Genomic DNA, 21,010 nt, shown 5'->3' on the forward strand with positions numbered 1-21,010 from the left:
CACCAATGAAACAAGGCCCTTTAAACACAACAGGACTAATGCACATGTGAACTCACGGAGACTGCAGCAACATGCACAGGTTCGAGCTGGATGGGATCCTAATGCTGAGAAACAGAAGTGGACTTCAGCCCCCCTCCCCATCCCTAACCCGGAAGCTATCTCAAGGGTCAATTGCTGCTGGGGTGGTGGTGGTACACACAGGTAATCCAGCACTCGGAGAGGCAGAATTAGGCGGATCTCTGCGATTTCAAGGCCAGCCTGGCCTACAAATCAAGTCTAGGACAGCCAAGGCTACACAGAAACCCTGTGTTTTGATTCATCTCCTGCCTGAGTGAGTGTGGCTGTGCCGCACCACCGCTGTGGACAGGACAGAACGACTTGCAGGAGCTGTCTTTCTCCTTCAACCAGGTGTGTTCTGGGGTCCAGTTCAGGTCGTCAGGCTTGGTGGCAAGTGGCTTCATCTCAAAAGTCATCTCACCAGCACCACCACCCCCTTTTTTAAAAAGAGAACCAAGGAAAGAAGGAGAAAAGGCCCGGAAGCAGTAGCACACACCTTTAATCCCCGCTCTCGGGAGGCAGAGACAGGTGGATCACTGTGAGTTCAAGGCCAGCCTGGTCTACAAAGAGAGTCCAGGACAGCCAGGGCTACACAGAGAGACCCTGTTTCAGGAAAAAAAATCATGCAATCATGTGATGCCTACCTTGCATCCAGTTTCCTTCACCAAGCATCACTTTCCATTTTCATTTGCATACAGCAGAATTGAACTCTGTCGTAGATGGCTGGGACTGCAAGCCCAGTGACCGGCTTTGTTTTATAGGCTGCCCTGGTTGTGGCATTTTATCACAGTAATAAAAAAGTAACTAATACAGAAGTTGCCACTGGGGAGTGGTTATTGCTGTGCAGAGCCGACCATGTCGGTGGCTTTTTGTTTTACTGTTTTGAGCACTGGAAAGACTTTGGGAATTAGCTGAATGCTGTGAGGAGAGTTTCCTGAACCTTCCCAGTAGGAGCTTGGAGGACAGCAGGACTGAGAGCTGTGTGGACTGTGGAGGCCCAGCTCAAGAGGTTTGAGGGGAAAATACTAGCGACTAGACTAGTGATGGTTCTGGCCCCCAAAAAATGTGGCTGCTTTCTACCCTGGTCCCACAAACTTGCCTGAGGCTAAGCTGAAAAGCAGCAGACTAACATCTTTGGTGGGAGAGATTTCAAGACAGCCTAATACTGATCCCATCACACGGCTGTTAGTAAACAGTTCATTCAGGTCTGTGACGAGAAAGAACAAAGGGGCAGAAAGGAACAGTAAATGTGCAGAGGAGGAGGACACCACAGCCAAGGACTGAGCTGAGTCGAGGAGGTTAAGGTGGGAGAGGCCTGGTCGGCCATGGAATGGAGGAAAAGGTGCTCTCAGGGCATGACCCCCGGCCAGGAAACTTCCAACTCTGAAAGAAGGAAGTTCTACTCCTAAAAGGCAGAAACAAAGGATGTGATTCAAGGGGCCAGGCTCCATCTCAGGCAGGCGGCTGCGTGGTTTCGCTGCCAGGGTTCTGTGTACAGGGTTGGGGGGTCTCCCACTGTAACAACTGCTGAGGCCAGGCACTGTATGGCTGAGAAGTCCCTGCAGAGCTGGTTTGAGGCCAGCCTCAGGCTGCTCCACACTCCGTCTGAAAAAAACTAACAAACACAGGAAACTATGCTCACTCAGGAGTCATTAGGGAACTAAACGTGAAAACCATGAGAGGCCACTTCCACAGTGAAAATAAAACAGAAGCTAAATGCCAGTGGCCTGGTGCTAACGGGAAGCAGCATGTCGGCCACTAATGGGAAAGGAGGCAGACACTGGTAATTCCTCTAAAAGTTACAAGTTTACCGTAACTCAACATTTACTTCCTAAATAACACTGAAAGCAAATCCGAAAATACCCAGCGCTTGGGAGACAGAGACAGGCAGATCTCTGAGTTCAAGGCCAGCCTGGTCTACAAGAGCAAATTGTGGTATACGAGAGCAAGTTGTAGGACAGCCAGGGCTATATAGAGAAACCCTGTCTTGAGATGGCTCAGCGGTCAAGAGCACTGGCTGCTCTTCCAAAGATCCTGAGTTCAATTCCCAGCAACCACATGGTGGCTCACAGCCATCTATAATGTGATCTGGTGCCCTCTTCTGGAGTGCAGGTAGTGAACTATATACATTAAAAAAAAATAAATAAATAAATCTCTTTTCTTTTCTCCCCCCCCCCCCCCCCGAGATAAGGTTTCTCTGTGTAGCCTTAGCTGTCCTAGACTCACTTTGTAGACCAGGCTGGCCTCGAACTCACAGAGATCTGCCTGCCTCTAAATAAATAAATCTTTAAGAAAATTCAGGTGTACAATTCAAACCAACACGAACCACCACAGTGACAGCGGGACATCACAAAAGTGAGAGGTACAACCATGGGCCTGGAGAGGCGGCTTGGTGGCCGCTCTTTCAGAGGTCCTGGGGACTGTTCTCAGCATCCACATGGAGACTCCCTACCAACTGTAGTCCCAGGGGATCCAAGACACTCTTCTGAATCTTTGGGCACCACATGTAGGAGGTGCACGTCCATGCATGCGGACTAAATGTCATTACACATAAAGTCATGAAATATAAGCTATAGGAATAAGGCGGGTCATGGTAGCACTTGGCCATAATCCCGGACTTGGGGGACAGAGGTAGGCAGATCTCTGAATTTGAGACCAGCCTGGTCTGCATAGTGAGACTCTGTCTCAAAAAACAAAGCAAAAGCCGGGCGCGGTGGCGCATGCCTTTAATCCCAGCACTCAGGAGGCAGAGACAGGTGTATTGCTGTGAGTTCGAGGCTAGCCTGGTCTATAAAGCAAGTCCAGGACAGCCAGGGCTACGCAGAGAAACAAAAAACAAACCAAAGAGCAAAAACAAAAACAAAAACAAAGCAAAACAAAACCCAGAAAGTAAGTAAAGGGGGAAGGAAATCAATCAATAAACAGAAAGGTGGGATCACAATGGTGAAAGGAGTTGTATTTCCTACTTTTCTGTTGCTCTGATAAAATATCATGACCAGGACGATTCATACAAGAAAGGCTACAGTGTCGGAGAGGGTTGGAGTCCATGGAAGAGAGCAAAGGCAAGGCAGAGGGGCAGCACCCCAGGACCTGCCCAGGCAAGACCTTCCCAAACAAACACGTCCACCGACTCAGGACCACGCATGCAATATGAGCCTCAGGGGCCATCCCATTCAAACCCTCATCCGCTCTCTGGCCCCCTTAGGGCTGCACCCATAACGTAATGCAGAAAAGCTTTCAGTCCAACTACAGAAGTCCCCACAGTCTATCACAGTCCCCAGACTGTTTAAGGGGGCTAGGGAGATGCCTCAGCAGTTAAGAGCACTGGCTGCTCTTGCAGAGGACCCAGCTTCCATTCCCAGCAGCAGCATGGAAGCTAACAACTGTCTGCAACTCCAGTTCCAGGGAATTCTGGCGTCCTCCAGCACACACTTCATGCATGTGATGCACATACATGCAGGCAAAATACCAACACACATGAAATAAAAGTAGAACTTTTTGTTATTTGTTTGTTTGTTTTGTTTTTTGTTTTTCTTTCTTTCTTTTTTTTTGTTTTTTGTTTTTGGTTTTTCGAGACAGGGTTTCTCTGTGTAGCCTTGGCTGTCCTGGACTCACTTTGTAGACCAGGCTGGCCTCAAACTCACAGCGATCTTCCCGTCTCTGCCTCCCGAGTGCTGGGATTAAAAGCGTGCACCACCACACCCGGCTTGTTTTTCTTTCTTTTGAGGGGTTCTTGAGACAGTTTCTCTGTGTAGCTGTGGCTGTCCTGGACTTGATATATAGACCAGGCTGGCCTCGAACTCACAGCAATGCACCTGCCTCTTCCTCCCGAGTGCTGGGATTAAAGGCGTGTGTCACCATGCCCAGCAAGGTAGGACTTTTACAAAGACTTTATACATTCAAACTCCAACTCTCTTCTCTTAACTGTAATCCCTCGTAAGATAAAAAAATCACATTTCATACTTCCAACCTATGATGGTACAGAATATATATTACCATTCAAAGGGAAGAAAGGGACCATGGTGGGGAAATGCAGAACCAAACCTAAGCGCCAGATCTCATGATAGATGGCTGTGAGTCATCATGTGGTTGCTGGGAATTGAACTCAGGCTCCCTGTGAGAGCAGCCAGTGCTCTCAACCACTGAGCCATCTCTCCAGCCCTAGTTTGTTGTTGTTTTGAGGCAAAGTCTATTTATGTAGTGCTGGCTGGTCTCGAACTCGCAGAGATCTGCCTGCCTCTGCATCCTGAGTGCTGGAGTTAATGGCATGCCCAGGTCTGAGTTCACATTTCAAGGGGTTACTGTGTGTCGTGGTGAAGAGGACATGGTGTCTGGCCACTCTGCGTCCAGTCAGGCAGCAGGGAGAGATGAACACTGCTGCTCAGTTTCTGCGCCCCACCCCCACCCCACCCCCCGCCGCGGTTTTCTGAGACAGGCTTTCTCTCTGTAGCCTTGGCTGTCCTGGACTTGCTTTGTAGACCATGCTGGTGTCGAACTCACAGAGATCCCCCTGCCTCTGCCTCCCGATTGCTGGGATTAAAGGCGTGTGCCACCATTGCCTGGCCTCTTTCTCTCTTTTATTTTGTCTAGAACCCCAGGCCAGGGAATGGCACCACCCACATTTAGGGTGGGTCTTTCCACATGGCTAACCCAATCTAAAATCCTGTTACCAGGGGGATTTTACCAGCTCCCTCCTTAGCTGGTTTGGATCCTGTCACTGTCCCCTGAGCAGAGCAGTCTGTTTGCTCTTCCCACTCCTGCAGAGCTCTGAGTCCCGAGAGGCTGATGACCGATGTAAGAAGGAGCAGCATGGCTTCCACGTCCCTCACCTACAGTGGCTTCCCTCAAGATCATCTGAGGCGGCACAGAGGGGACTAGGCGTATCTTCCCTAGCGTGGTTGTAACTCACCAACCCCCCCCCCCCATGCTCTGAAGTGCCTGTCACCTCAAGGGAGCGTTTGTCTAGGCTCATAGAACCGGAGATCTCACTCCATTGCTCAAAGAGCCTGGCCGTGTAGGGCACTCACACAATGGTGACTAGGAAGCAAAGAGCAAGGTGACAGGAAGGAGTCAGGCATGTCCCCAGTGGCTTGCCCTGTAGGGCTCACCCACTGCCTTTCACCATTTCGCAATTGCGCTGTCTTCTAAGGGGCAGGAAGACATCTGTTCGCAAGTGTCTGAAAGCATTAAGTGCTGCTGTTTGGTCACCTGTGTTCCGTTTGAGGCAGAGTCTAATGTATCCCAGGCTTTTCTCAAGTCCCTGTGTAAGCAAGGATGGGTCTTGTGCTGCAAGCCTCCTGTCTCCACTTCCCAAGGGCTGCGCTTAGGGACATCCCTCACCACACCTAGTTGGGGCTTCTGTTTGTGTGGGGTCTTGATACTTAGCTCAGGCCATCTGAGAACTATCCTTTTGCCTCAGTTTCTTGAGTGATGGCACTAGAGGACCTTGACATTTGGTCAATCCAGTCAAATTGGTGATTGAGATTAGTCGTCGCCCCTGGCTTCTGCCAAAGTCTGCCATGACAGCATCTTCAACTAACACCCATGGCTGGTTCCTCTCAGGGATATTGGGGACAGCAATAGCCCTCCGACCCTGTAGCATGTTAGCTACCCTCTACCCAGCCCATAACACCTGTCACACACAGCTTTGTGGAGTTGGGAAAGGCATGAGTTCACATGTGTGCACATGCATGAGAAAGACAGGGCGCAACCCCGAATGTCATTCTGTAAGGACCATGCCCCATGCTTTTGTGAGTTGGGGTCTCTCATTGGCTTGGAGTTTAGGAAGTAGGCTGAGCTGCCTGACGAACAAGCCCTACGGAACCCACCTGGCTCCTTTTCCCTGCAGAACTGAGTTTATAAGCACAGACCACCACACCCTAATTTTTAATCATGTTTTATGAATACCCTCAGGTCCATGTGATTGCACACACATACACACACACACACACACACACACACACACACACACACACACGCACGCACGCACACACGCGCATACACACACACAAATGTCAAATGTAAGGGTTTCTTTGTAGCTCTGGCTGTCCTAGAACTTGCTCTGTAGACCAGGCTGGCCTTGAACTCAGAGATCCTCCTGCCTCTGCCTCCAGAGTGCTGGGATTAAAGGCATGCAGCATCAAGCCCAACTTCCGGCAATTTTTTTTTTTTGAAAAAGCAAACTGCAACTTTCCCCCCTGCTGGTCTCTGAGTTGCCCAGAGGCAGAGGCTCAGGTTCCTTCAAGATTCAGCCTTACCAGTAATCCTCCACCATGGCCTTGGAAGGCATTGCTGCTGGAGGTGTAACTGACGTCAAGACTGCTCTACAAGTGGTTCTGAAGGCCGCCCTCATCCACGATGGCCTAGCAGGTGGCATAGGCGAAGCTGCCAAAGCCTTAGACAAGGCCAGACCCATCTTGCTGTGCTGGCATCCAACTGCGATGAGCCCACGCATGGCCAGCTGGTGGAGGCACTGTGTGCTGAGCACCAGGTCACCCTCATTAAGGTTGATGACCACAAGAAACTGGGGGGTTGGGTAGGCCTCTGTGAAATCAATTGAGAGGGGAAGCCACAGAAAGTGGTTGGTTGCGGTTGCAGTTGTAGAGTGGTTAAGGACTTTCCAGCTGAGGAGGGTTTCAATGCAAGAAATGGGTAAATTCAAATTTTTTCTTTTTTGCTTTTTTGAGACAGAGTTTCTTTGTGTAGCCTTGGCTGTCCTGGACTTCCTTTGTAATCCAGGCTGGCCTTGGACTCACAGCAATCCACCTGCCTCTGCCTCCCGAGTCCTGGGATTAAAGGCCTAGGTGATAAATTTTTGACTCACACACCACACACACACACATACACACACACCACACACACAAAAAAAAAGAAAGAAAGAAAAAGAAACAGACTGCGGGTATTTGGAATGGCAGATAAACCCTCTCTTTGTTGTTGTTGTTCAATTTTGTTTATTGTGGGGCAAGAGAGTTGGCTCAGCGTCAGGAGCTCTGACAGTCTTACAGTGGCACCCACACTGTGGCTCATAACTGTAACTCCAGTTCTAAGGGATTTGGGTTTTGTTTTTTGTTTTTTGAGACAAGATTTCTCTGTGTCACCCTGGTTGCCCTGGACTCACTTTGCAGACCAGGCTGGCCTTGAACTCACAGCGATTCTCCTGCCTCTGCCTCCCTCCTGAATGCTGGGATTAAAGGCGTGCACCACCACGCCTGGCTCTTAATTATTTTTTTTTATAATTGACCTTTGTTAATCTTTTCTTTTTGGGGGTGGGGGAAGGGTTCAAGATGGGAGTTTCTTTTTGGCTGTCCTGGAACTCTCTTTGTAGACCAGGTTAGCCTCAAACTCACGGAGATCTGCCTGCCTCTGCCTTTCAAGTCCTGGGTTAAAGGCATGTGCCATTATACCTGGCAAGTTGTTTTTAGTTGTTCTGAGACAAAGTCTCAGCGGGACATCCAGACACACAGAGAACAAATTTCAAAAGGGGGGGGAGCCTCACTGTGCGGCCCAGGCTGCCCTTGAACTGAGTCTGAGATGTGCTTTCTGTAGTTTTGGTTGTGAGTCTTTAATGGCTGAGCCATGTCTCCAGCCCGAGACACGCTACCTTCTCAGGTCTATTTGTTTATGGGTGTTTTGCTTGTATGTACAACCTGTTTGTAGTGCCCAAGGATCCAGAAGACAGCAGTGGATCCTCTGAAACCAGCGTGTGGGCTGCCATGTGGGTGCTGGGAATCAAACCTAGGTCCTTTGGGGGAACAGCTAGAGGCCTTACCCACTGACCCAGCTCTCCTGCCCAGGGTCGGCTTCACCAGTCACTTCTCTGTTGCTGTGATAAAATACCACTATCGAGACAACCGATAGAAAGGGTTGAGCTTATGGCTCCAGAGGTAGAGTCCATGATGGTGGAGTGGAGGCAGCTCGTGTGGTGCCTAGAACAGCAGCTGGGAGCAAGATGTCTTGAATCACAAAGAGGAAGCCAACAGCAAACTGGGAACGGCAGGGGCTGGAGAGATGGCTCAGAGGTTAAGAGCTCTGACTGACTGCTCCTCCAAAGGTCCTGAGTTCAATTCCCAGCTATATACAAAGCAGACCATTGTATATACATAATAAATAAATAAATAAATAAATAAATAAATAAATAAATAAGGGGGTGCACGCCTTTAATTCCAGCACTTGGGAGGCAGAGGCAGATAGCTGGGAGTTCCAGGCCAGCCTGGTCTACAAAGTGAGTCTAGGACAGCCAAGGCTACACAGAGAAACCCTGTCTCTGAAAACAAAACAACAACAACAACAACAAAAAACTGGGAATGGCAGCAGTTTGAATTCTCAGAGCCTGCCACAAGTAGTGCATTTCCTCCAGCAAGGCCGTGCCTCGTGGGCCCCCCAACTAATGCCAACTGTCCTTTTCAAATGCCATAGCCTATGGAGATATTCTCTCTTAAAACACCACACTGACCAAAGTTTACACCTTGGTGTAGACTTGCAGGCACAGTTCAGGATTGACTGGGAAACCAAATAAAACATATATCATTAATTTCAAAATGTATAAACTGTACAGGAATTTACCCAGCCATCTTTTCCATTTTCTCCATCTGTTGTTCCTTCAACTCTCTGAGGAAGCTTCGAGGCCTTTTTCCAATGCTGCAAAGCGCTTGGCATGCAGCTGCTGACAGCTAGCTTTCTCTTCCACCTTGCCATGCTGCAGCCTCTCACTGGGGGGTTCGGGGCAAGCATTCTTAGGCGGGGAGCCGGGCCCCTTGACTACACTGTTGCATTTGCTCTTCCAAGTTCTGCCATCTAATTAGTATCCACTACTCTCATCTCTCCAGAGCAGCTGAGCCATCACAGTACTGGGATCTTGCCTGAGACACTCAGGTTGAGCCTTGCCCCCTGGATGCCACCACATCATTTTGTTTTGCCGCTTGTTTTGTGTCTTGGGTAGAGGCTTCCCTCTTAGGGTTGGAGGAAGGAAGCAAACAAACATTTCCCCCTTGCAGTGTACAGAACTGTAGCCAGGGGGGCGGCTGAGCACTGATGGGGTAGCCGGCTGTGTGTTTGGGGAAGGGGTGGGGACAGGAGAAAGTCTCTTTTGGTGCCCAAGCCTGTGTGTAACTTCCTGCCACTGAGGAAACCGTACAACCAACCAACCCTCGCTTCTCCTTTCTCCACTGTGGTCTCTGGCTGGCAGGGCGCCCCAGATCCCTGTGGCCTGAGCCCGCTTTCCCAGCCCTACACTGGAGGAGAGATGCCTTGGACCATTCTGCTGTTTGCATCTGGTGAGTCTGAAGCTTGCCCCTGGGGAAGCATCCAGCTGCCCCAATCCCTGTCCGCCTTGCTCCCCAGTGCGGCAGAAAGCACAGTGGGACTGCCAGCCTTTTCATCTGAGCCTTCTCAGGCCCTGAGAGGCAGGTTCTGTAGCAGGATCATCCCTCCAGCAGCACCACCGCCCCTGACTCAGCCCCGTGGGCCTCCAGGCCTGTGGCAATCAGAGGACAAGACTTAGAGAGTTGTACTATAGGAGACGGTAGCGCACAGCTCTGTGGAGGGTCGACTGAAGGCGCCCTGCTCAGGGCTAGGCAGGGGCACACACTGGGGTGGAGTTCCTGCCCGGGGTGGATTGGTTCTGTGTGTGTACTTCTTTAAAGAGAGGCTGGTGACTTGGCTCAGGGGTCAAGGCACTTGCTGCCAAGCCTGATGACCTAAGTTTTATCCCTGGCACTCTCACGGAGGAAGAGGAGATCCATCTCCTGTAAGTTGTCCTCTGATTTACACACACACACACACACACACACACACACACACACACACACACACCACACATACACACCACACACACACACACACACACACACACACACACACACCACACACACACACACACACACACACACACACACACACACACCACACACACACAGTGAATGAATACATTTAATTTTTTGAAAATTGATGAAACAAGGAACTAGAGAGCTGGCTCAGTAGTTAGTTAAGAGCACTGGCTGCTTTCCCAAAGAACCTGGGTTCAATTCTCAGCACCCACATGGTAGAACACAACTTTAACTCAGCTCCACAGGGATTTAACACCTTTTTTTTGGCCTCTACAGGTACCAGATAGTGCCCAGGTATACAGGCAGGCTAATTACCCACACACATAAAATTTTTTTTTTTTTTTTTTTTTTGGTTTTTCAAGACAGGGTTTCTCTGTGTAGCCTTGATTGTCCTGGACTCGCTTTGGGTTTTTGTTTGTTTGTTTGGTTGGTTTGGTTTGGTTTGCTTCTTGCACTTTTATTTCCTGGACTCGCTTTCTAGACCAGGCTGGCCTCGAACTCACAGCGATCCACCTGCCTCTGCCTCCTGAGTGCTGGGATTAAAGGTGTACACCACCACCACCCAGCTATCACCCATACACATAAAATAATTTTTTTCTATTTTTTCTTTTTTTGAGACAGGGTTTCTCTATGTAGCCTTGACTGTCCTAGACTCACTTTGTAGACTACGCTGGCCACGAACTCACAGCAATCCGCCTGCCTCTGCCTCCTGAGTGCTGGGATTAAAGGCATGTGCCACCACTGCCCGGCCCTAAAATTTTTTTAAAGGCTTTTTGAGACAGGGTTTCTCTATGTAATAGCCCTTGGCTGTCCTGGACTCTCTTTGTAAGCCAGGCTGCCCGAGAACTCACAGAAATCCTCCTGCCTCTGTCTCCCAAGTGCTGGGACTAAAGGCATGCGCCACCCCTGCCTAGCTTTTTTGTTTTGTTTTGTTTCTTCGAGGTAGGGTTTCTCTATGTAAAATCCCTGGCTGTCCTGTAACTCTCTTTGTAGACCAGGCTGGCCCCAAACACACAAAAATCTGCCTGCTTCTGCCTCCTGGGTGCTGGGATTAAAGGCATGTGCCACCAAGCCAGGCTCATAAAATACATTTAAAAAAGACAAAATAGATTACCTCTGACCTTCTGGTCAGGAAGTTGTGGCAGTTAAGCAACAGACTGGTCTCACCAGAGGCTGCTTCCTACAGGAAGACCCACTCCACCCTCACCCTTTAGGCAGCACCAGGACAAATTCCTCCATGCTCCTGTCTTACTCTGACTCTCCTTACTCACCCTTCACCAAACAACATAAGCTCACCTCCTGGACTTTCTTTTTCTTTTCTGGTCTTGTAGATAAATCCAGGGCTTCACACATGCTTGGTAGAAGCTCTACTGCCCCTAGCCTGTCACTGGGGGATTCTGGGCAGAGGCTCTATCACTGAGCCACACACCAGCCCCTCACTGGGGGATTCTAGGCAGGGGCTCTACCACTCAGTCATATCTCAGCCCCTCCCTGGGGGATTTTAGGCAGGGGCTCTACCACTCAGCCATACCTCAGCCCCTCACTGGGTGATTCTAGGCAGGGCTCTACCACTCAGCCACACCCCAGCCCCTCACTGGGGGATTCTAGGCAGGGGCTCCACCACTGAGCCACACCCCAGCCTCTCACTGGGGGATTCTAGGCAGGGGCTCCACCACTGAACCACACCCCAGCCCCTCACTGGGGGATTCTGGGCAGGGGTTCTACCACTGAGCCACACCCCAGCCCCTCACTGGGGGATTCTGGGCAGGGGCACTAGCACTGAGCCACACCCCAGCCCCTCACTGGGGATTCTGGGCAGGGGCTCTACCACTGAGCCACACCCCAGCCCCTCACTGGGGGATTCTAGGCAGGGCTCTACCACTGAACCACACCTCAGCCCCTCACTGGGGGATTCTGGGCAGGGGCTCTACCACTGAGCCACACCCCAGCCCCTCACTGGGGGATTCTGGGCAGGAGCACTAGCACTGAACCACACCCCAGCCCCTCACTGGGGGATTCTGGGCAGGGGTTCTACCACTGAGCCACACCCCAGCCCCTCACTGGGGGATTCTGGGCAGGGGCACTAGCACTGAACCACACCCCAGCCCCTCACTGGGGATTCTGGGCAGGGGCTCTACCACTGAGCCACACCCCAGCCCCTCACTGGGGGATTCTAGGCAGGGCTTTACCACTCAGTCACATCCCCCCCCCAGCTCCTCTGTGTGCCCCATCCAGCTTCTGGGCTTCTTCCCACAGCATTTCCTCAGGCTGAACAGTGGTCCTTCTCCACCAGCATGGCCCAGCTTATCTGTCACCTCTTCTGGGAAGTCCTCTGAGGTCACCCCAGTTGACAAGTAGCCTTCTCCATTACCCCACACTCCTCTTGTACTTTCCTGAGGTCAGCACTTCTATTTATTTCCTTTCTCCCCTCATTTTATTTATTCTGTGTGGGTGATTTGCCTACATGCATGTCTGGGCACTATGTACATGCCTGGTCCCTGTGGAGGCCAGAAGAGGGCATCAAACCCCTTTGGATCTGAGATGCAGACTGAATTGTGAGCTGACACGTGGATGCCAAGAAACACGTGGATGCTTTTACCCACTGAGCTGGCTCTCCAGCCCCAGTTTCTATTCCTTTCTATAGACTAATATTGCCTTGTCCCTGGCAACCACTGCAGAGCCTGATGCATGGTAATGTTGAGTGAGCAACATTGTGTTGTTGTATAATAATCCCCACCACTGCCGATGAGACGATTTAAACAATGACACTCACACGTGCCCAGCACCCAATCTTCTATACCATGGTGAGTGTTAGGGGCCAGCAGTGTCCTGACGCAAACATCATGGCTCGGGGCCTGGAGGCGCAGCTTCTCAGAGGTCAGGATGGTTTGCTCCCCAGCATACACAGGTGTGCACACGCAGGAACATACACACATGCACTCGGACACTGGAGAGTAGGTGATCTGATCCCAAGAGCACAGAGCCATCTCAAGCTGGCATTCTTCGTTACAGGCTCCTTGGCCATCCCTGCACCGTCCATCTTCCTGGTGCCCCCCTACCCAAGCAGCCAAGATGATCCCATCTACATCTCGTGTACAGCCCCAGAGGACTTCCTAGGGGCCAATTTCACCCTGTACCGAGGGAGAGAGGTGGTGCAGCTCCTGCAGGCCCCCTCAGACAGGCCTGGTGTAACATTCAATGTGACTGGTGGTGGCGGTGGTGATGGCGCTAAGGCTGCTGGGGGCAACTTCCACTGTCAATATGGCGTGATGGGTGAACACAGCCAGCCCCAGATGTCAGACCTCAGCCAGCCGGTACAGATCTCCTTCCCAGGTAAGACCCCGCAGAGCCTTGGGCATGCTGCCTTCACCTTCCCTGGGATGTTCTGTAGCAAGTTCAAGTCTACAGAGAAGTCGACTGATCTAAGGAAGAGAAGCAGCCACCTGGTAAACTCAGGACTTAGAGTGGGCAAACAGGTGTGCAAAGGCTCTGGGGCTGAATCTGCACAGTTCCCAAAGGGCAGAAGCTTAGTGATTAAGGATGAACATGCGCACAAGCATGGCAGGGAGGCGTTCTAGGGAACAGTGGGCCACAGCAGACACCAGCTGTTCATCTGACCAAGCCTGTGAGACCTTGTCTTTGTGCTCTTTCCCAGAGAAATGGACGGGTTTGCCTTATGGGTCTGGAGCCCCGGGGATGGGCCAATGGGCCTGGGGTGAGCTGACTGGAAAGAGCCTGCTTAGTCTCTGTGTAGTCAGTGAGGACCCAAGCCCTCAACAGACAAGAGCAGAAGGCGAAGTGTGTGTCCTAGGGCGGCTTATTGCCATGCCTGACAGCTTGGCTCGAGTTCACCCCTTAGATTTTTTTTTTGTTGTTGTTGTTGTTTAAGACAGGTTTTCTCTGTGTAGCCTTGGCTGTCCTAGACTCACTTTGTAGACTAGGCTGGCCTTGAACTCACAGTTATCCACCTGCCTCTGCCTCCCAAGTTCTGGGATTAAAAGTGTGCGCCACCATGGCCAGCTCACCTCTTAGATTTTGCATGGAAGGAAGGACCACTCCTTAGCCCACTGTATAGCCAGGGTGGATGTCATTGACTTTTGTTTTTGTTTTTGTTTTTTGGTCCTCTGACCTCCACTCTACCCACATGAAGTGACATATATGCACCGCCTCCCCCCAACCCTGCCACAAAAATATAATTACAAAATTATTTGTAAAAAGCAAGGTCAGCCAGGCAGTGGTGGTGCACACCTTTAAGGCCGAGGTAGGAGCATCTCTGTGAGTTTGAGGCCAGTGTAATCTGCAGAGCAAGTTCCAGGACAGCCAGGGCTACACAGAGAAACCCTGTCTCGAAAAACCAGAGAGAGATGTGGAGGGAGGGAGGAGACAAGGTCAGACATGTGGCAGTCTGTAATCCCAGCAATCTGAAGACTGAGGCAGGAGGATTACCATGAGTTGGAGGCCAATCTGGGCTACTCTAGTTCAATAAACAAACAGAAGGTGCGGGCTGGCCTCCAGCTCCCCATGTGGCTGTGGGTGACCGACTTTGAGCTTCGGGTCCTTCTGCTCTTACCTTCCTAGTGCTGGGACGAGGACGTGTGTGTGCCATGCTGCCATAGGACGCCTGTGCTGAGAGAGGACTTCTAGGTAGCCGTCAGAGCCCATTGTATAGCCAGGGTGGATGCCATTGACTACTTTTTTTGAAATAGTTTCCCTGTGTAGTGCTGGCTGTCCTAGAACTTGCTCTGTAGACCAGAGATCTGTCAGCCTCTTCCTTCTGAGTGTTAGGATTAAAGGCTGTGAGTTCAAGGCCAGCCTGGTCAACAAAGCGAGTCCAGGACAACCAAGGCTATACAGAGAGACCCTGTCTCGAAAAAACAAAAAACAACCAACCAACCAACAAAAACCCATTCAACATGGCTTAGCAGCTGGACACAGGCTAAGGCAAGAGGATTCTGAAAACTTGAGGCCAGCCTGGGCTACACAGGGAGTTTGAGTATAGCATGACCTACAGAACAAGGCGCAGGCCACCCTGGGCCATAGAACAAGACTTGGTTTCAAAAACACAACATGGAGGGGTTGGAGCGATGGCTTGGCAGTTAGGAGCAGTGACGATGCTTTCAGAGGGCCGGGCTTCAGTTCCCAGGACCTATATGGCTGGCTGCTCACAATCACCTGTAACTCCAACTGCGGGAGATTCATTGCCCTCTTCTGGCCATCACAGGCACTGCATGCACGAAAAAAAATTAGTAATGGACATATTTGTTTGCTTATTTATTTATGTAATGTGTATGGGTTTCTCGCCTGCATATATTGTCTTTGTCTCATGTATGCAATGCCCAAAGAGGCCAGAAGAAGGGTCTTTTCCTTTTTTTTTTTTTTTGGTTTTTTCGAGACAGGGTTTCTCTGTGTAGCCTTGACTGTCCTGGACTCACTCTGTAGTCCAGGCTGGCCTCGAACTCACAGCGATCCGCCTGCCTCTGCCTCCCAAGTGCTGGGATTAAAGGCGTGTGCCACCACACCTGGCCCAAAAGAAGGGTCTTATCCCTTGGATCTGGCTTTGCAGATGGTTGCGGGCTGCAATGTGGGTGCTGGGAATTGAACCTGGGTCCTCTGGAAAAGCAGCCAGTGCTCTTAACCACTGAGGCATCTCTCTAGCCTCCAATTTTAAAGCAACAACAGCAAAAAATCAACCCCCTCCCCCCAAAGATCCCAAAACCCCTGGTGGGTGTGTGTGTGTGTGTGTGTGTGTGTGTGTGTGTGTGTGTGTGTGTGTGTGTGCACGCGCATGTGTGCATGTGTGGAGATCAGAGGACAACCTGTGAGAATCTGTTCTCTCCTTCCACCATGTGGGACTTAAATTCAGGTTGTCAAGTTTGGTGGCAAGTGCCTTTAAGCACTAACCCAGGGTTTCTATTGCTGTGACAAAACACTATGACCAAAAGCAAGGTGGAGAGGAAAGGGTTTATTCAGCTTACACTTCCACACTGTAGTCCATCTCTGAAGGGAGTCAGGACAGGAGCTCAAGTCGGGCAGGAACCTGGAGGCAGGAGCTGATGCAGAGGCCATGGAGGGGTGCTGCTCACTGGCTTGCTCCTCATGACTTTCTCAGCCTGCTTTTTTTTTTTTCCACTTAAGAGGTTTAATAAGGGGATACAGAAACCGTCTCCGGAGACATGGGGGGAGAAGGAAAGGGCAAAGGGGTACCCGAGAGAAAGAGAGAGAGAGAGAGAGAGAGAGAGAGAGAGAGAGAGAGAGAGAGAGAGAGAGAGAGAGAGAGAGCTCAGCCTGCTTTCTTATAAAACCCAGGACCACAAGCCAGGGATGGCAACACCACAATGGGCTGGTCCCTACTTCATCAATAATTTAAAAAATGTTCTCTGGGCCTAAAGGCATGGGCCACCACACCTAGCTTTACATATTTTAAAATGTTTTCAGCCAGGTGGTGGTGGCACAAACAACCACATGGTGGCTCACAACCATCTATAATGTAACCTGATGCCCTCTTCTGCCCTGTAGATATACATGTAGACCACTGTATAAATAATAAATATTTTTTTAAAAAGGAAAAAAAATAAAAAACAGTGTTTTCCTTAGCATGTTTTAACTATACACAACAATGGGTTTCATTATGACATTGTCATGATGCGTGTATATATTTTGTTCATATGCACCTGTCACCCTCTCTGTCCCCTCCCACTGATTCCCTTTTTTTTCTTTTCTTTTTTTTTGTTTTTTTGTTTTTTGGGTTTTTTTTTTTTCAAGACAGGGTTTCTCTGTGTAGCCCTGGCTGTCTTGAACTTGCTTTGTAGACCAGGCTGGCCTTGAACTCACATGCCCTCCTGTCTCTGCTTCCCGAGTGCTGGGATTAAAGGTGTGCGCCACCACGCCCGGCTCATGTCTTTCTTTCTTTAGGTAAGGTCTAGCTCTTGAGTCTTGGCATTAAAGTCATAGCAATTCTCCTGCCTCAGCTTCCCATGTGTTGGGATTATGTGTCTGACATTTGCACCACTATGCCAGCTTCAATATTTTTTTGGTTTGTTTTGGTTTGTTTTTCGAGACAAAGTTTCTCATGTAGCCTTGGCTGTTCTGGAACTCTCCTTGTAGACTGCCACAGTTATTCTCTGACCTCCATGCACATACTGTGGTGCTTGTATGTGTGTGTGACACTAAACAAATGTAATAAGAAGTTTAAATGACTAGTGTCGTGGATGTAAACATGTCTTTTTTGTTTTTGTTTTGTTTTTATTTTTTGACACAGGGTTTCTCTGTGTACCCTTGGCTGTTTTGGACTCTCTTTGTGGACCAGGCTGGCCTTGAACTCACGGAGATCTGCCTCCTTCTACCTCCCGAGTGCTTGGATTAAAGGTGTGCGCCACCATGCCCGGCTTGGTTTGGTTTTGGTTTGGTTTTTTGAGACAGGGTTTCTGGTACAGCTCCAGCTGTTCTCAAACTCACTCTGTGAACCAGGCTGGCCTCAAACTCCAGCGAGATCCACCGGCCTCTGCCTCCCTGAGTGCCGAGACTAAAGGCGTGCACCACAGTGCTTGGCTATTAGTCAAGGTTTCTATCTTGAACTATAGCTCCTTTCTCGTGTGTGTGCGTGTGTGCGTGTGTGCGTGTGTGTGTGTGTGTGTGTGTGTGTGTGTGTGTGTGTGTGTGTGTAGGTGTGTAGGTAGGTCATTCTGTATTTTATACTGGCATTGAATTCTCTAGCTCACGATGGCCTGGAACTCACATTCATCCTCCTCAGCTTTCTGGGAGTTTAGTAGTCTGGTTTGGGATGGGATTACCTCCCCAGATGGAATAAGCTTTCTTACTAGCCCAGCAGAAGTCCTCACTGTCTGCTAACTGCCTATGTGCCAGACTTGTTAAGGTCCCAGGCCCACCACACCCAAGGCGCTTGGCTCAAGTGTCTCCTGGGTGACCGTGGCCTTCGGAAAGGCACCCCCGGCTGTCCCCCTCCCGTGCCCTCGCAGCCCCTTCACCTGCCCCCTTGTCTTCCTTCTTCCTAGTCCCCACCTGGATCTTGGCGCTCTCCCTGAGCCTGGCTGGAGCTGTCCTACTCCTCGCAGGGCTGGTGGCCGTCGCTGTGGTGGTCAGGAAAGGTAATGGGGCACCAAGTAAGCACGGCCAGCTGGCAGCTCTGAACTGCTCTTCATCTTTCTCTTATATTTTTAGAGGCAGGGTCTCACTATGTAGCCCTGGCTGCCCTGAAGCCCACTATGTTCCTCAGGCTGGTCTGGGAATCACAGAGATCTACTGTTTCTACGCTTGGCACGCAGGCATTGCCACCACACCCAGCTCCCTTCCACTCCCTCTCCTCTTTCCCCCTCTCGCAGTCGTGTCATTGAGGCTGATGTAGAACTCCTGTCCATTCGCTGGCGTTTTCTTTCCTTTTCTGGGCTATGTGTGTGTGTGTGGCTGGAACTTGAAATCCTTCTGCCCCAGCCTCCCAAGTGCTACAATTTCATAGGGACAACTGTTTTATTTAAACTTTCCCTTTATTTTTTATTTTATGTCTATGGGTGCTTTGCCTGCATGCATATTTACACACCACATGCTCACAGAGACCCCAGGGGCCAAAACAGGGCATCAAATGCCCTCGAATTGGAATTACAGATGGTTGTGAGCCACCATGTGTTTGGGGGGATGGAGTGTGGGGGTGTCTGCAACCACCATGGCCAGTAATGATCTTTGGGGGGCGGGGTACAAGGCAGTTCAGGTTAGCATGACTAAGTAGCTGGTGTTGGCTCAAACTCCTAGAGTCTGACCCTGACTAGTTTATTTTATATCTAGAAAGCACAACACAGTTTGGTGAAAACTTTCCTGGTGCATCCCTGGTGCAATCCCATGTGCACAATACATCTTACAACATGACATGGGAACTCTGTAAAGAACACGTGACACCTTCCAAAAAAGATGGGCTCTATAGATTGACAGAGAAAAACAAGTTCATGCACGAGAAGGATCTTGGGGTGTCACACAGATGTCACAAAGGTCACCAGGCTATTAGCCACCTCTGCCGCCAGCCTTCTGGGCTGATAACATCCCTTCCTTTGAAGGACCAACCCTGTGTATGTAACATTCCAGCTTCCCCTGGTGCTGATCTGGGAGCACATGGCCCCTGTGCCTCCTACACAGTGATGCTGGCTCTGAGCCTGCGGCCTGGAAACCAGCCAGGCTCCTAACCACGCACCACCCCCTACCTCACCAGGGCTGGCTTTGTCATTTTTTGTTTTTGTGTTTTTTTGTTTTGTTTTGTTTTTTCTTTCCGAGACAAGATTTCTCTGTGTAGCCTTGACTGTCCTGGACTCACTTTGTAGACCAGGCTGGCCTCCAACTCACAGCGATCCACCTGCTTCTGCCTCCCAAGTGCTGAGATTAAGGGCGTGCGCCACTACCGCCCGGCTTTGTCATCTATTTTTTTAGGGGCACAGAGACAGTTGATTTGGAGAATTCTTTCCCCAGAACTCAGCAGTTAGGGGTGGGGCACCAACACAAGTGAGGTGACACTGACATATGGGGTCCTTGGGTACTCAAGGGGAACTAGACTGTTTCTACACCTCTGCCCCCACCACCAGGCATCAAGTTCTGTGGAGGTTCAAGTCTCTTGCACAAAAGGCAGAGCAGGTGCTGTTACGCCAGCAATTACTAGCCCAAGTCAGAGGACCAAGAATTCAATGTCAGCCTCACTGCATAGCAAGTTCCAGGCTAGCCTGGGCTACATGAAATGCTGCCTCAGGAACAGAAGTATATTCATTCTGATTTGTGTTTGGCCATTCCCTTCATCTGTTTCCAGAACTTTCATTCTCTAAACCAGTGGTTCTAAACCTTCCTAATATTGTGGCCCTTTAATATAGTTTATGTTGTATTGACCTCCAGCCATAAAATTATTTTCATTGTTACTTCAGAAATATATTGTTCCTGTTATGAATCATAATGTAAAAATGTTTGGAGACAGAGGTTGAGAACCACTGGCCTAACCTCTACACTTAGGTGGTGGCTCTCTGTTCGCTCCAGCCTCATTCTCAGCAACAGTGGAAACTCCTTTTAAAAGTTGACTTTAGAGCTGGGCGACAGTGACACACACCTTTAATCCCAGCATTTGGGAGGCAGAGGCAGGCGGATCACTGTGAGTTGGAGGCCAGCCTGGTCTACAACGTGAGTCTAGGACAGGCAAGGCTAACACAGAGAAACCTTGTCTCGAAAAAACAAGCAACCAACCAACAAACAAAACGAAAAACCCCCAAAGCCAAAAGATGACTTTATTATTATGGGGGATGTTTGTGCAGGATTCAGTTCTCTTCTTCCACCATGTGGGTCCCCAAGATCCAATCCAGGACATCAAGCTTGACAGCAAGTGTTTTTAACTAGCCATTTCACTGACAGCCCCCTTCTGCCCCCTGATTTTGACAGGTCTCACATAGCCCAGGCTGGCCTCACGTAGCCCAGGCTGGCCTCAACCTTACTGTGTAGCTAAAGGCGGTCTTGAACTCATGATCCTCCTGCCTCCACATCTCTAATGCTACAACTACAGGCTTGTGATGGAAATTGTCAGAAAAATTCATAGTTTTTTAGAAAAATGATTTTTATATGTTTACACAATTTTGAAGGCTTTGTTTGGATCCGGCTTTATAGAGACAGGATTTCACTACACAGCCCAGGCTGGTCTGGAGACCCCACTTCCTATGTAGATCAGGCTGGCCTTGAAGTGTAGACAAGTCTCCTGCCTCTGCTTCAGTTTGCTCAGATTACAGCAGTGAGTACCATGCTTCAGGTTTTTGTTTTTTGCTTTTTTTTTTTTCCGAGACAGGGTTTCTCTATGTATCCTAGGCTGTCCTGGACTCACTTTTGTAGACCAGGCTGGCCTCCAACTCACAGCGATCCGCCTGCCTCTGCCTCCTGAGTGCTGGGATTAAAGGCGTGCACCACCATGCCCGGCTTTGTTTTTGTTTTTAAAGATTTATTTTTTTAAGATTTATTTATTTTATGTATATGAGTACACTGTCTTCACGCACATCACAAGAGGGCACCAGATCGTATTATAGATGGTTGTGAGCCACCATGTGGTTGCTGGGAATTGAACTCAGGACCTCTGGAAGAGCAGCAAGTGCTCTCAACCGCTGAGC

The 21,010-nt window shown here is 50.0% G+C and overlaps 1 protein-coding gene across 5 annotated transcripts in view; it reads left to right on the top strand.

Moving 5' to 3' along the window:
• LOC311598791 (protein HIDE1) overlaps nt 1-21,010 on the top strand; it is a 36,642-nt gene that overhangs the window by 8,012 nt on the left and 7,620 nt on the right. For 2 of the 5 annotated variants that reach the window (XM_084784180.1, XM_084784183.1), the window contains exons 2-4: nt 9,242-9,329; nt 12,894-13,214; nt 17,894-18,001. In XM_084784180.1, coding sequence (XP_084640306.1) covers nt 9,299-9,329; nt 12,894-13,214; nt 17,894-18,001 — 460 coding nt within the window. In that variant the 5' untranslated portion in view covers nt 9,242-9,298. The remainder of the gene's footprint in view (nt 1-9,241; nt 9,330-12,893; nt 13,215-17,893; nt 18,002-21,010) is intronic. The other 3 variants (XM_084784181.1, XM_084784184.1, XM_084784182.1) reach the window with 2 other exon arrangements.

This window comes from Acomys minous (genome assembly GCF_964271855.1).
Source record: "Acomys minous genome assembly, chromosome: 5".
In the NCBI taxonomy this organism is placed as follows: Eukaryota; Metazoa; Chordata; class Mammalia; order Rodentia; family Muridae; genus Acomys; species Acomys minous.